At 35.6% G+C, this 14,084-nt stretch overlaps 1 protein-coding gene across 1 annotated transcript in view; it reads right to left on the bottom strand.

Moving 5' to 3' along the window:
- ABCB7 (ATP binding cassette subfamily B member 7) overlaps positions 1-14,084 on the bottom strand; it is a gene marked incomplete at its 5' end in the record, with an annotated part of 47,524 nt that overhangs the window by 16,106 nt on the left and 17,334 nt on the right. The window contains 5 exons of the mRNA XM_043459715.1: positions 159-333; positions 1,177-1,264; positions 1,357-1,445; positions 2,013-2,281; positions 3,356-3,488. Coding sequence (XP_043315650.1) covers positions 159-333; positions 1,177-1,264; positions 1,357-1,445; positions 2,013-2,281; positions 3,356-3,488 — 754 coding nt within the window. The remainder of the gene's footprint in view (positions 1-158; positions 334-1,176; positions 1,265-1,356; positions 1,446-2,012; positions 2,282-3,355; positions 3,489-14,084) is intronic.

The raw sequence follows: 14,084 nt of genomic DNA, 5'->3' as shown, positions 1-14,084 counted from the left end.
ACATATTGTGATACAAAAATGAAAGTACTCCAAGGATGTTATAGTACTGTATTAAATATGCTTTATATTTAAGACTAAAATACATATTCCTTTCACTAATATTTATTTATAAAGGTGAAGTAAAACACTGACAAACATGAAAACCACAGATCTATTACCTGCCACAATTCCCTGACTGGCGAGCACCATTATGGCTGTTAAGCCAACACTGAAAATAGCACTTTGACCAAAGTTCAGCATAGCCAGAGTAGAGGTACTTTTCAATGAAGCAGCTTCATATGTCTTCAAAAATCCATCATATCTTTGTGCTTCATAATTTTCATTATTAAAATACTACAAAATACATAAAAATAGCAATTATATACAAGTATAATTGGAATCAGACTTCATTTATGGATACAATTTTGTATTGCACAGGAAATTTTAAAAACTGACTTTCACTACATTGGACTATGGTATGCCTATGCCTGCAGTTTTCCACAATGGACAGTATTTTAAAAGTCCATAAAATTCATCCCCGAAATATTTAAAGAATGCCTAGTTAATTTAAATCCAGATCTATAAAAGCTGTCAAGGGACTTCCTTCACAAAGTCTTCCCTTGATCCCCTGAGACTCTCTGAATTCACAATTTCATTGCCCCCACCACATTATGCCTTTTTGTGTCATCACTTGCATACTTTAACTCTCCCAATGCTTAGCAAATTCTGGGAGGGCAAGAATTAAACAGCAATCATTGATTTTACTGCCCTCCTCATTACAAGACAGCATAGTGCTTTGCATACAAGAGGCATTCAGTAATGTTTGTTAAATGGAAAAATGAACAAATAAATGAAAGAATTAGTGAAAAGCACTATGCTAGGCACTATGAAGGATAGAGAGTCAAATCTCAGTGTGCATTCTGAATCAAATGCTAACTATACTATCACTTATAAATTATTTATACCACTTATAAATTAATTTAGAAGGTAAAGTTCTGATGGTGCCACACAAAAAAATGAAGTAGAAAGAAAGGGGAATTCCTAAATAAAAGAAAAACAATAAAGTACTATTATTTCATCATACCAAGAGATCCTATCCTAATCTGCAGCTCTAACTTACAGCACCTATAATATTAAATGGCAGAACAAATCTTAGTGCAGTGTGAAAGGAAGAAAAAGTCAAATTAAACATATTACCTTCACAGTTTCATAATTCAGCAGCGAGTCTATGGCAGCATTGCCTGCATCATTATCTGCTTTGTTCATTTCTATTCTAAATTTAGTTCTGTAAGACAAAGATGTGCATAGGTATGGAATGTCTTCTATAGAAGCATAACTAATTTCTTCACCTTGACTGACCTCTGGGGAATACCTTACCTCCACTGTGTGATGGCAACTGTGAATGCTGTGTATGCACCAAGTGTCCCAAGGGTCACCAATGCAAACTGGGCACCACATCTATAATACTGGAAAAGGCAAAAAAAAAAAAAAAGAAATGAGCTTAGTCATTATTCCTGTCAAATAGTTTATAATATATAATAACAAACCTCAAAGATTCTAATTAAAAATATGTTGGTATAAAGTTGTATATATGGAAAACTAAGTAAGAAAACAAATACCTTAGAAAACCAACTTTAAGTTATACACATACTTTTATTATAAAATATGAAATGGTGAATCATTATGCCTAAAATGTTATGAATGGTGAATAGCAAGAAACCTAGATAACCTGAGCATACCAGTCCAAATTCATATACCATAATGTCTGCTAACAACAAAAAAACTGCAAGCATTAGCTAAATGACTGATCTATGTGTAGAACTGAACAACTCTTTACAATAACAACATGATAAAAGACTTTAGATACAGTCCCGTGAAGCTTATGGCAAAATAATTAAACTGCATAATCCTTCAGGCATCATGGAATTTTGCTTTAAAATCATCAGCATGCAACAGTACAAAAGCTTCAGGTACTAAACATCTACTAACAAGAATGCATGATAAAAGGTTGTCATGAAAAATGTTTTACTTACCAAAACACCACTGACAAGAGTCACCTCAAACATGATGGGAAGAAGATTAAATACTAAAGCACTCAGGACAAAACTAATACCCCTTGTCCCTCTGTCAATAGCCTTTGATAAAGCTCCTGTCTGTCTGCTCAGGTGGAAAGCCAGATCCAGGTTGTGAAGATGGAGAAAGACATTTTTGGCGATTCTTCGGATTGAATTTTGGGCTACCTTGCCAAATACTGCATTTCGAACTTCATTAAAAAAGGCAGCTCCCGCTCTTGATACACCATCTAACAATACATTCAAGAAAGAATGGGGTGCAAAAACATTAGAATTGTTGCAGTGCAAAAAATGGCAAGGGCTCAGAAAATGTTTTTACAATGAATGAGCATATCACAGAATACTTACACTAAAAGAAACCTAGAAAACATCTAGCTTAGTGAGTATTAATTTCCACCACTATGAAAATCTTTCATTGTTATTTACCCCCATAAGGTTCCAGATGTTGAAAGATTTTTTCCAAGTAAATACTTTTACTAAATAGCAACCCCAAAGATCCTGATACTGGGAAAGATTGAAGGAAGGAGGAGAAAGGGACGACAGAGGATGAGATGGTTGGATGGCATCACCGACTCAATGGACATGAGTTTGAGTAGGTTCTGGGAGTTGGTGATGGACAGGGAGGCCTGGTGTGCTGCAGTCCACAGGGTAGCAAAGAGTCGGACATGACTGAGCAACTGAACTCAACTGAACTGATCCCATAAGGTCTTATTATAGATAAATGCACAGTATCTGTTGAGGTTTTAAGATCTAATTCAATTCCCCCAAGAAACAAATGATAAAACTGATATCCTGAAAAATCCAAGTGCTTTGACTAAGCATGCCCCAACTCAGGTCTGAATCTCACAGAGTATCCTTTCTATGGCATGGGGACACAAAGCATTATATTCTTTATAAATTGCAGATCTGTGTCATGGCTACTGAATATAATTTAAAAACATATTAATACACATATATCATTATTTAGCCATTTCCTGTTTAAAAGCTAACAACAGCAGCAAGAATATAACTATAGTCTTACTAAAAAGATATCTTATAGGGAGTCTATTAGAAGTGGTTGTTATGAATTTAATGTCTTATTTCATGTTATTGCTTTCTAGAACTTGGAAACTTTTATTATATAATTTTTGGAAAGTATATCATACAAAGAACATTTCAAAATCACCTATCAAAAAAAACTTGCACATAACACAAATATCCAAAATGCTAAGTTGTGTTTGTGGTAAAAGGTCATATGCTCAAGTATGATGAAACCCTCTTGAAGAAAGTCAACACCTGTAGACAGATTAAAGAACCACACATACAGCCAATCAGAACTGCTGTTGCCATGGTTGCAACTGTATTTGGTGCATCACTCAGGTTCAGCATGTTTCCCGACATCTGGTTGAGGCTGTCTACAGCATATTTAAACATGAAGGGAACCACAATATTCATGGCCTAAAAACATAAAAGTAGCAATTATCCATCATATACAAATTATATTTTTTACAAAAGTACAAATATTTTACCTTAAACTAGCATTTATGGGAATGTTTAGATATTAAACATTTACCATGGAATCATTTTTCCCAGTTTATAAAGATAAAATCTTTGGCAGTGGGAGAGCCGTCATTTCAGGATTCCTACCTCACACTGACTGTCATGTTAATATTCGTTTACAAGCTATGTGCATTAGTCAAATGCTCCCACCTCCATGAAATCACCCCTGATCATCCACTCAAAAATGCTTTCTTTGTTATCTAAAATCCTACAGAGCTCATGGCACATACAGCAAATTGCCTTATGTTATAGTTATTTGTGTATATATTTTTCTTTTCTACCAGATTCTTGACAGTCTATATCATATTCCTCTTTCTGTCCCACTTACATTGAGTACAATGCTTTGTAGGTAGAAGGTATTCAATAAATATGTGTAAAATTATTTATTCACCAAAACAATGGTAAAACTGAAATTACACAGCAAAAAGGATCTCAAAAGCAGATAAATTATAAGTATCTGTGGCTGATTCATTCACCACTGGCAGGGGAAAAAGAAACAACACTGATAGATATATTTGCCCCAGAAAAAATCCCTTCGCTCCAATACCATATAAAACAAAACCCAATGAATACCAAACTAAATTTTCAAACACCAACCTATTTCTCCATGAGAATACACCAAAAAAAAAAAATTAGGGGTACAATGCTTTCATATATTCAAGATAAGTTAGTCAATCACTCATATTTCAAATTTTCTATAAAGTTATAAACTGTTAAAAACACTAACCGTCATTTAGAAAAAGGAAGTTGGTAAAGCTGGCCGTTTTCTTTGAAGAAATTAAATTCATATACATTAATAATGTGAAAACAATTTTATAAGACTTAACAAAAACAATGAAATCCCAGTTCTCGTTAGTTCCATTATTATATCATTCATCTTTGATAAACAGAAAGAATATGGTCAATAAACCTAAGATTAGCTACAACTGACAAGAACTACATAAACCTTACCAATCAAGATTTCAAATGTATAAAAGTGTCTTAGCAACCAAGTAGGTACTGTAACATTTAATATCATTAAAATAGACAGCAGATGTTGGAATATTTTTAAAATTCAATGCTATGGAAAAAATTGCTTAAAACTTTAAGATTTATAACTTCCCAAATATAATTTAATAAACAGTTGGTTTCAAGTAACATAAAAATTTCTAAATTCTGATTCCCATATAATCATATATTCTTAGGCATTTTGCTTCTACTTGAAATGGTCTCCCTGCTCAATTTACCTCTCCACTTTGTTCTTTAAAATCCACTTTGAATCTCATTCCCATCATGACACCTTTTCTAAAATCTTCAGCCCTTTTGGCACTTTCTATTTTCTGACCTTTCTTTTTTTATAGTTTAAAGCACAGCATTTATAATTTTTATCATATATTTATCACTCACTTTATCTCCAGGTGCATGTGTATGGATAACTCAGTGGAAACCTTTTGCAACAAACATTTTGTAAAAATAGCTATACAAGTCAGCAATGGTGCCTAGGTACCTATCACAAAGGTGAGAGCTGAATGAAATGGGTATTACCTCTAAAATTGAGAAAACTCAGGTTCTATGATTTTTAATGACTTGCTTAGTAAGCAGCGGGGCTGGAATTAAAATCCAGGTCCACTCTGAAATTTAGAATTTTTTGCAGTATACCATAAGCATATCAGCAGCTTATACAGCAGGGCCAATAGTATTTAATTACTTTTGTACCCTAAAATGAATGGAGAAGGAAATGGCAACCTACTCCAGTATTCTTGCCTGGAGAATCCCACGGACAGAGGAGCCTGGCAGGCTACAGTCCATGGGGTCGCAAGAGTCGGATATGACTTAATGACTAAACCACCACCACCACCACCCTAAATGGATACTCTTCTTAAGTGTAATGCTTAAACCAGTTACAGCTGGTAACAGATGAAAAGTATTTAAATAAATCTGCACAAGTAATTTAAATAAATTTGAACAGATTCCAGGTTTTCTGTATAATAAGGCTAAATCCCCTCACTTGCATTCCAGTATACCAGGGACTCTTTGGTGGCTCAATGATAAAGAATCTGCCTGCAATGCAGGAGACACGGTTCAATCTCTGGGTCAGGAACTTCCCCTGGAGAAGAAAATGGCAACCTACTCCAGCATTCTTGCCAGAGAAATCAAATGGACAGAGGAGCCTGGCAGGCTAAAGTTCATGGAGTTGTAAGAATCAGTCATGACTTAGCAACTAAAACACCACCACACTTTTGAGTGCAAGAAAAAGTGATAGTTACAGCTAGCATGCAATTCTCACAATGCATAGCCCATTATATCTTTGCCATACTTAGAGTAAATCATCACTGAAACTAATGTATCACCAAGAAAATTGTGCAATTTTATTTTTTTGAAAACATATTTGCTTTTGGTCAAATTGGGAGCATCCTTATAAGCATATAAAGAATTTGAATGTCATCTGTCTGCAGTTAGCACAGTGCTAAGAACATACACTACCTGTAATGATAACTATTGATTACTGTCAGCTTCCTAATAAAAGCAATTTTTAAAAGAAAAGGAAAAACACCAAAGAAATGAAAAAGATTACATGTGGATGTTATCTACATGTAGACCATTAGTATACCATTACATGTGGTTTCCACTAATAATGTGATATTTTGAGGATGTGTTCAGTTGCTCTGTCATATCTGACTCTTTGTGGCCCCATGGGCTGTAGCCTGCCAGGCTCCTCTGTCCATGGAATTTTCCAGGCAGGAATACTGGAGTGGATTGCCATTTCCTACTCTGGGGGTTTTCCTGACCCAGGGATCAAATCCACGTTTCTCAGGTCTCCTTCTTTGGCAGGTGGATTCTGGGACTGGGGGTGGTGGTGGTGGCAAATATTGATTTCCCCCTAATATTCTGCCTTCAGCAGAACTAGACTTAAATCATCTCAGACAACTGTGATTTTTTAACTTTTCATTTTGAAATAATTATAGGCTGACAGGAAGTTGAAGAAGTAGTACAGAGACTCATAACCCTTCACCCAGCATCTCCTAATGATGGCATCTATTATATAGCTGTAGTTCAATATCAAAACCAACAATGTACATTGGCACATTACTGTTAACTAGGCTATAGAACTCATTCAGTTTTCATCATCTTAAAATGTGTATTAGTGTATGTGTGGTTTGTATGTGTTATCTATATGGTTCTATGCAATTTTGTCCCATGTTCAGATCCATGTAATCATCACAACAATAAAGACACAGAACTGTACCATCACCACAAAAGAACTTCCTTATGCTACTTATTTATATTCCTTCATCAAAGATGATGCATCTATCAATAGCTCATCTCTTTTTACTGCTGAGTACTAGTCCATGGATGTAGCAGAATTTATTCAACCACTCACTCATATCTTAAGGATATTATGGTTGCTTCTAGTTTGGGGCTATTATAAATAAAGATGTTATGAACATTTTCATACAGGTGGTCATATGTTTTCATTTCTCTGTGATAAATGCCCAAGTGGGTAATTGCTAAGTCATACAGTAAGCCTACACTGAACTTTTTAACACACTGCCATACTCTTTCAAAGTGGCTGTTTATATTACTACCTTTAAAGTATGAATGATCCAAATCCTGTGCATCCTCACCAACATTTGGTATCATCACAGTTTTTTTTTTTAAATTTTGAAACTATTTTAATAGGTGTATAGTGATATTTCATTATGGTTTTAATTTGCGTTTCCGTAACAGCAAAGATGTTGAACATCTTTGCGTGTACTCTCTGCGATTCATATATCCTCTCTGATAAAATATGTTTGTGTCTTTTGTACATTCTATATTCGGATTGTTTTTTGCTACTGAATTTTAGGAATTCTTTATATTCTAGATATAGCCCTCTGTTGGTTATGTGATTTATAAATATTTTCTTCCCGTACATAGTTTGTCTTTCATCCTACTGAGGCACCTGAATTCCTATCCCACCTAGAGTCATGAGGAGTCCCTTTCCCTAGGAAACAATGGAGGCCAAGGTAAGAACCAGGACTTTCAAACCCATTTGCAGAGCAGTGTCATGAGAGGCCTGCTAAACAGAAAGATTTAAATGAGATTCAGTCTCATAGTACCCCAAATGCCTAGGTTTCAATAAAAAAATCACTCATCATCCCAAGAATGCCTAAGATAGCAACTTGAATAAGAAAATGCAATAGACAGAAATATTAGAACTACCTGACTAGAATTTCAAAGTAGCTATCATAAAAGTACTTCAAGGAACATTTATAAACATGCTTAAATCAACAAAAATAGAATGTCTCAGCAAATAGAGATAAAAGAAACAAATGAAAAATCTGAAACTGAAAAATATAACTGAAGTAAAAAAACCTGAATGGATGGGATCCATGGCAGAATGATGAGAACAAAGGAAAGAATATGTAAACTTGAAGATAGAACAATAGAAATTACCAAATATGAACAACCGAGAGAAAATAGACTTTAAAAAAAGCCAGTAAACAAGACCCAGAAACCTAAGGGGCCATAAGAAAAGATCTAGCATTCCTTTTCAGAGTGCCAGAAGAATAAGAGAAAAATTGTGAAACTGGAAAATGTATTCAAAGAAACAAAAACTCCTCTAATTTGGCAAAAACAAACCCAAGAATTCAAGAAGCTGAGCAACCACAAATAGGGATAAATCCAAAGAAATCCACAATTAGACACATCAACATTAAACTTCTAAAAGTTAAAGACAAAAAACTACTAAAAGAGCTAGACACAAATAATACATTAAGTATAAGAGAAAAACAATTTGAAGACAGAAGATTTCCAGGGAAGCTAGCAGGAAGTGGCATTTTTCAAGTGGTAAAAGAACTGTCAACCAAAATCCTATCACCACAAATTAGCCTTCAGAAATGAAGGGAATAGCAACACATTCTCAGAGCAAAGAAAACAAATAAGAATTCATTAACAGCAGACTTCATACTCATGGGAAATGCTAATAGAAGCAGTATGAATCCCAGAACATTAGGATTGAAGGAGAAGTAACAGGAATGGTAAATATCTAAGCAAATATAGTAGCATATTCTTAAGTTCTATAAAATACATTTGATGGTTTAAAGCAAAAATTAAAACACTGACTGATAGGGTTTTCAATGTATGCAGATGTAACACATAAAATGATTTGTAAACATAAAGGGGGTCTTAGAGGGTGGTAAGGTTTTTTACATTTCACTTGAAGCGATAATGTACTGATTCTAAGTAGATTGTGAAAAGTATATTATAATTCCTAGAGCAACTACTAAAAACTTATACAAAGAGATAGACCAAAAGGCACAATAGATAAAATGGGATAGTAAAACCTGTTCAAATAATGCAAAATATGGTAGGAAAGGTGAAACAAAGCAACAAAATAAAGAGACAACTAGCAGAAAACAAATAATAAAATGGAAGACCACTATTTTCAATAGCTAGGACATGGAAGGAACCTAGTTGTTCATCGACAGATGAATGGATAAAGAAGTCATGGTACATATATGCAATGGAATATTACTAAGCCACAAAAAGGAACACATTTGAGTCAGTCCTAATAAGGTGGATGAACCTAGAGCCTATTTTACTGAGTGAAGTAATTCAGAAAGAGAAAAACAAATATCATGTATTAATACATATATATAGAATCTAGAAAAATGGTACTGATGAACCTATTTGCAGGGGAGTAACAGAGATGCAGACATAGAGAAAAGATTTGTGGACACAGTGGGGGAAGGAGAGGGTGAGACAAATAGAGAGAGCAGCATTGAAACATATGTATTACCACATGTAAAACAGATAGCTGGAGGGAATTCCCTGTTCCCAAGGAAGCAGTTCAAATCTGGGGCTCTCTGACTACTTGGGGGGGGCGGGTGGAGGGAGGATGGAGTGGGGTATGGGAGGGAGGTTTAAGAGGAAGGGGACATACATACGCCTATAGTTGATTCATGTTGATATATGGCAGAAACCAACTTAATATTGTAAAGCAATTATTCTCCAATTAAAAATAAATAAATTAAGATAAACAAACTCAACTCAGGTCAGCTCTCAAAAATAAAATGGTAGCCCAAACTCTGAATACATCAGTAATTACCAATACAATCAACATTATAATAGGCAATATAAATGAACAATTATCAATGTATCAATAAACAAGCAATGAACAACTGGAAACCAAAATTTTTAAAAATTTACAACACCCCCCGCCACAAAAACAAATTCTTAAGTATAAACCCAGGGGTTCTCAACCTTCAGCACTACTGACATTTAGATAATTTTTTCTTTTTTTTTTTTTTGGTTTTTATTTTTTTTCATTTATTTTTATTAGTTGGAGGCTAATTACTTTATAATATTGTAGTGGGTTTTGTCATACTTTAGAAAGATAATAATGATAACCCTATATGCAAAACAGAAAAAGAGACACAGATGTACAGAACAGACTTTTGGACTCTGTGGGAGAAGCCGAGGGTGGGATGTTTCGATAGATAATTTTTTCTTATGGGAGGGGCTGTTCTGTGTACTTCAGGATGTTTAGTGTCTAACCTCTACTGACCACAAGCTAGTAGCACTCCCCAGCACTGTGCAAATGTGACCAATAAAATGCCTCTAAAGTGTTAAAGTTTCAGTCATTGTGTCCAACTCTTTGTGACCCATGGACTGTAGCCTGCCAGGCCCCTCTGTTCATGGAATTCTCCAGGCAAGAACACTGGTGTGGGTTGCCATTCCCTTCTCCAGGGGATCTTCCTGACCCAGGACTGAACCTGGGTCTCCTGCACTGCAGGCAGATTCTTTATTGTCTGAGCTACCAGGGAAGCCCTAGATACTGCCAAATGTACCCTGAAGGACAAAATCACCCCAATTGGAACCACTGATCTATTAAAATATGTACAGTATCTATATGTTGAAAGCTACAAATGCATATGAAATAAATTACAGAAGATCTAAATAAATGGGGAGACATACTGTGTTCATCAACTGTAAGAATCAACATAGTAGGGGGCATCAATTTTCCCCAATTGCTCTAGAGATTTATTAAAAATCCATTTAAAAGTCCCATCCAGCTTGTTTGTAGCAATGATTGAAGAAAAGAAACTAGAAAAGTCAAAATAATTTTGGGGAAAAAATCAGAAGAACCATACTACCTCTCTTTAAGATGAACTATAAAACTACAATATGGAAGGCATTGTGGTGGTGATGAATGGAGAGACACATAGATCAAAGAAACAGAATTCAGAAAATGATGACATACAACTATCTATCTATCTGAGAAAGAATAATGGCTCCCTAAATATCTCCATGTACTAATATCCAGAAACTAGAAGATGCTACCTTACATGGTAAAATGGACTTTGCAGATGTGATTAAACTAAAGAATATGAGCTGGGGAGAGTATTCTGGATTATCTAGGTGGGCCAAATATAATCAAAAAGGTCCTTACAAGTGGGAAGTAGGAGGGCCAAAGTAAAGAAAAAAACGATATGACTATAGAATCCAAGAGTTAAGAGTCAAGAAGACTGAAGATGCTGCTAGCTTTAAGATGGAGGAAGGGGCCTCAAGCCAAACGATGCAGGTGACTTCTAGATGCTGGAAGTGAAAGTGAAAGTCGCTCAGTCATGTCCAATTCTGGGACACCATGGACTATACAGTTCAAGGAATTCTCCAGGTCAGAATACTGGAGTGGATAGCCTTTCCCTTCTCCAGGGGATCTTCCCAACCCAGGGATCAAAACCAGGTCTCCCACACTGCAGCAGATTCTTTACCAGCTGAGCCACAAGGAAGCCCCAAGAATACTCAAGTGGGTAGCTTATTCCTTCTCCAGCAGATCTTCCCAACCCAGGAATTGAATGGGGGTCTTCTGCATTGCAGGTGGATTCTTTACCAACTGAGCTATCAGGGAAGCCCAGAAGCTGGAAAAGGCAAGGAAACTGATCCTCTCCCAAGAGACTCGGAGGGAGCACAATCCTGCTAAATGTCTTTATTTTGATCCAGTGAAATCTAATTTTGGACTCCTGACCTTTAGAAACATAAGACAATAAATTTGTGTTGTCTAAGTATTAAATTTTTGAAAAGTTGTTATAGCAGCAATAGGAAACAAAGAAAATTCAGTGGGGAGAGGAGAGCCTTCATGTAGGAACAACCAGACAAAACCATGAAACTTCATTTAAAAGCAAAACAATAATTAATGCAAAATGGAACATAGATCTAAATGTAAATATAACTTTTAGATGAAAACACAGGGAAAAATCTTAATGACCTTAAGTTAGGCAAATAGTTCTTAGACATAACCACCAAAGCATAATCCATAAAGAAAAAAATGATGAACTGAAACCTATTAAAATTTAAAACATTTATTCTATATAAGATACTATTAAGGGAACTGAAAAACAAGCTATACACTGGGAGAAAATATTTGCAAATTATATATCTGAGAAAGGTCTCATACAGAATATATAAATAATTCACTAAACTCAACAGTAGAAACAACAGTCCAAATAAAAATGGACAAAACATTTGCACAGACACTTCATCAAAGTGGACATATGGATGGCAACAAAGCACAAGCAAAGATATTCAACATCATTAGCCATTAGGGAAATGTATATTAAAGCCACAAGAAAGCACTATGCCTGATGATACAAAGGGTAGTACTAGGTTTGTGCAAACGTAATTGTGGTTTTAGACCATGAACTTTAAATCATTATAACTAGGCTCAAATACATCTTTATTAATCAAAATAAGAACCATTACAATCAATACATTTTTGCCAATGAGGAGTTAGTTTGTTTATTCTTATACCATAAAAATCTGTGCTTCAGGTTTCAACAAACTTTTTGGAAAGTATTTTCTGCGCCTGCTGGTTGTGGAATCATTTTCCCTGCAAAAATGGTGTCAAGATACTTGAAAAAGTGGTAATCAGTTGATGAGAGGTCAGGTGAATATGATGGATGAGGCAAAACTTCATAACCAAATTCATTCAAACTCTGAAGCACTGGTTGTGCAACGTGCAGCCAGACATTGTCATGGAGAAGACCTGGGCTCTTTCTGTTGACCAATGCTGGCTGCAGGCATTGCAGTTTTTGGTGCATCTCACTGATTTGCTGAGCATACTTCTCAGATGTAATAGTTTTGTCAGAATTCAGAAAGCTGTAGTGGATCAGACTAGCAGCAGAACACCAAACAATGTCCATGACCTCATTTTGGTGCAAGTTTGGCATTGGGAAATGCTTTGGAGCTGTTTCTTGGTTCAACCGCTGAGCTGGTCATCATCAGTTGTCATATAAAATTCACTTTTCATCACGTGTCACAATCTGATCAAGATATGGTTCATTGTTGTTACACAGAATAAGAGAATACGACACGCAAAATGACAACTTTTTTTTTTTGATCAGCTCATGAAGCATCCACTTATTGAGCTTTTTCACCTTTCCAATTTGCTTCAAATGCCAAACGACCGCAGAATGGTTGACACTGAGTTCTTCAGCAACTTCTCATGTAGTTGTAAGAGGATCAGCTTCAATGACTGCTTTCAACTGGTCACTGTCAATTTTCAATGGCCGGCCACTATGCTCCTCATCTTCAAGGCTCTTGTTTCCTTTGCAAAAACATCTTGAACCACCACTGTACTGTACATTCATTAGGTGTTCCTGGGCCAAATGCATTGCTGATGTTTTGAGTTCTCTCCACTGCTTTACAACCCATTTTGAACTTGAATAAGAAAATCACTTGAATTTGATTTTTGTCTAACATCATTTCCATAGTTTAAAGTAAATATAAAATAAACAGCAAGTAATAAGTTATCAGCAAAAAACATAAAGTGAGAGATGTGCATTAATATGATGTATAACATAACCACATTTATTTAAGAATGTATTCCAATATCAAAGGTAAATTTCAACAATGCAAAAACCACAGTTACTTTTGCACCAACCTAAGGAACAACATCCCAGGTGGTGCCAGTGGTAACAAACCCCCTGCCAATGCAGGAGACATGAGTCTTTCAATCCCTGGGTCTGGAGGATGCCCTGGAGGAGGGCATGGCAACCAAATCCAGTTTTCTTGCTTAGAGAACCCAAGGGACAGAACAGCCTGGGGGGCTACAGTCCAAAGGGTTGCAAAGAGTCGAACACGACTGAAGCAACTTAGCATGCATGCACAATAAAAAGAAGTGAAGCAACTGAAACTCTCATATATTGCTAATGGAAAGACAAACAGCCACTTTAGAAATTAACCTGGCAGTTTCTTATAGAGTTAAAAATACACTTACCATAACCCAGCAATTCCACTCCTAAGTATTTATACTGGAGAAATGAAAACTCAGATTCACACAAACACCTGTACTTGAGTGTTTACAGCAATTCTAGTTATAATTGCCAAGAGTGTGGAAAGAAACAAAATGTCCGTCAGCAGGTAAATGGATCAATAAACTCAAGTATATCCAAACTATGGGATACTGTTCATTAATAAAAGAGAATAAACTAGTGATAGAATCAGCAACTTGCATGAATGACAAAGACATTA

The sequence above is a fragment of the Cervus canadensis genome, chromosome X, assembly GCF_019320065.1.
Source record: "Cervus canadensis isolate Bull #8, Minnesota chromosome X, ASM1932006v1, whole genome shotgun sequence".
In the NCBI taxonomy this organism is placed as follows: Eukaryota; Metazoa; Chordata; class Mammalia; order Artiodactyla; family Cervidae; genus Cervus; species Cervus canadensis.
Note: the sequence above shows the minus strand (reverse complement) of the source record. Positions and strands in the feature narration are given on the sequence as shown.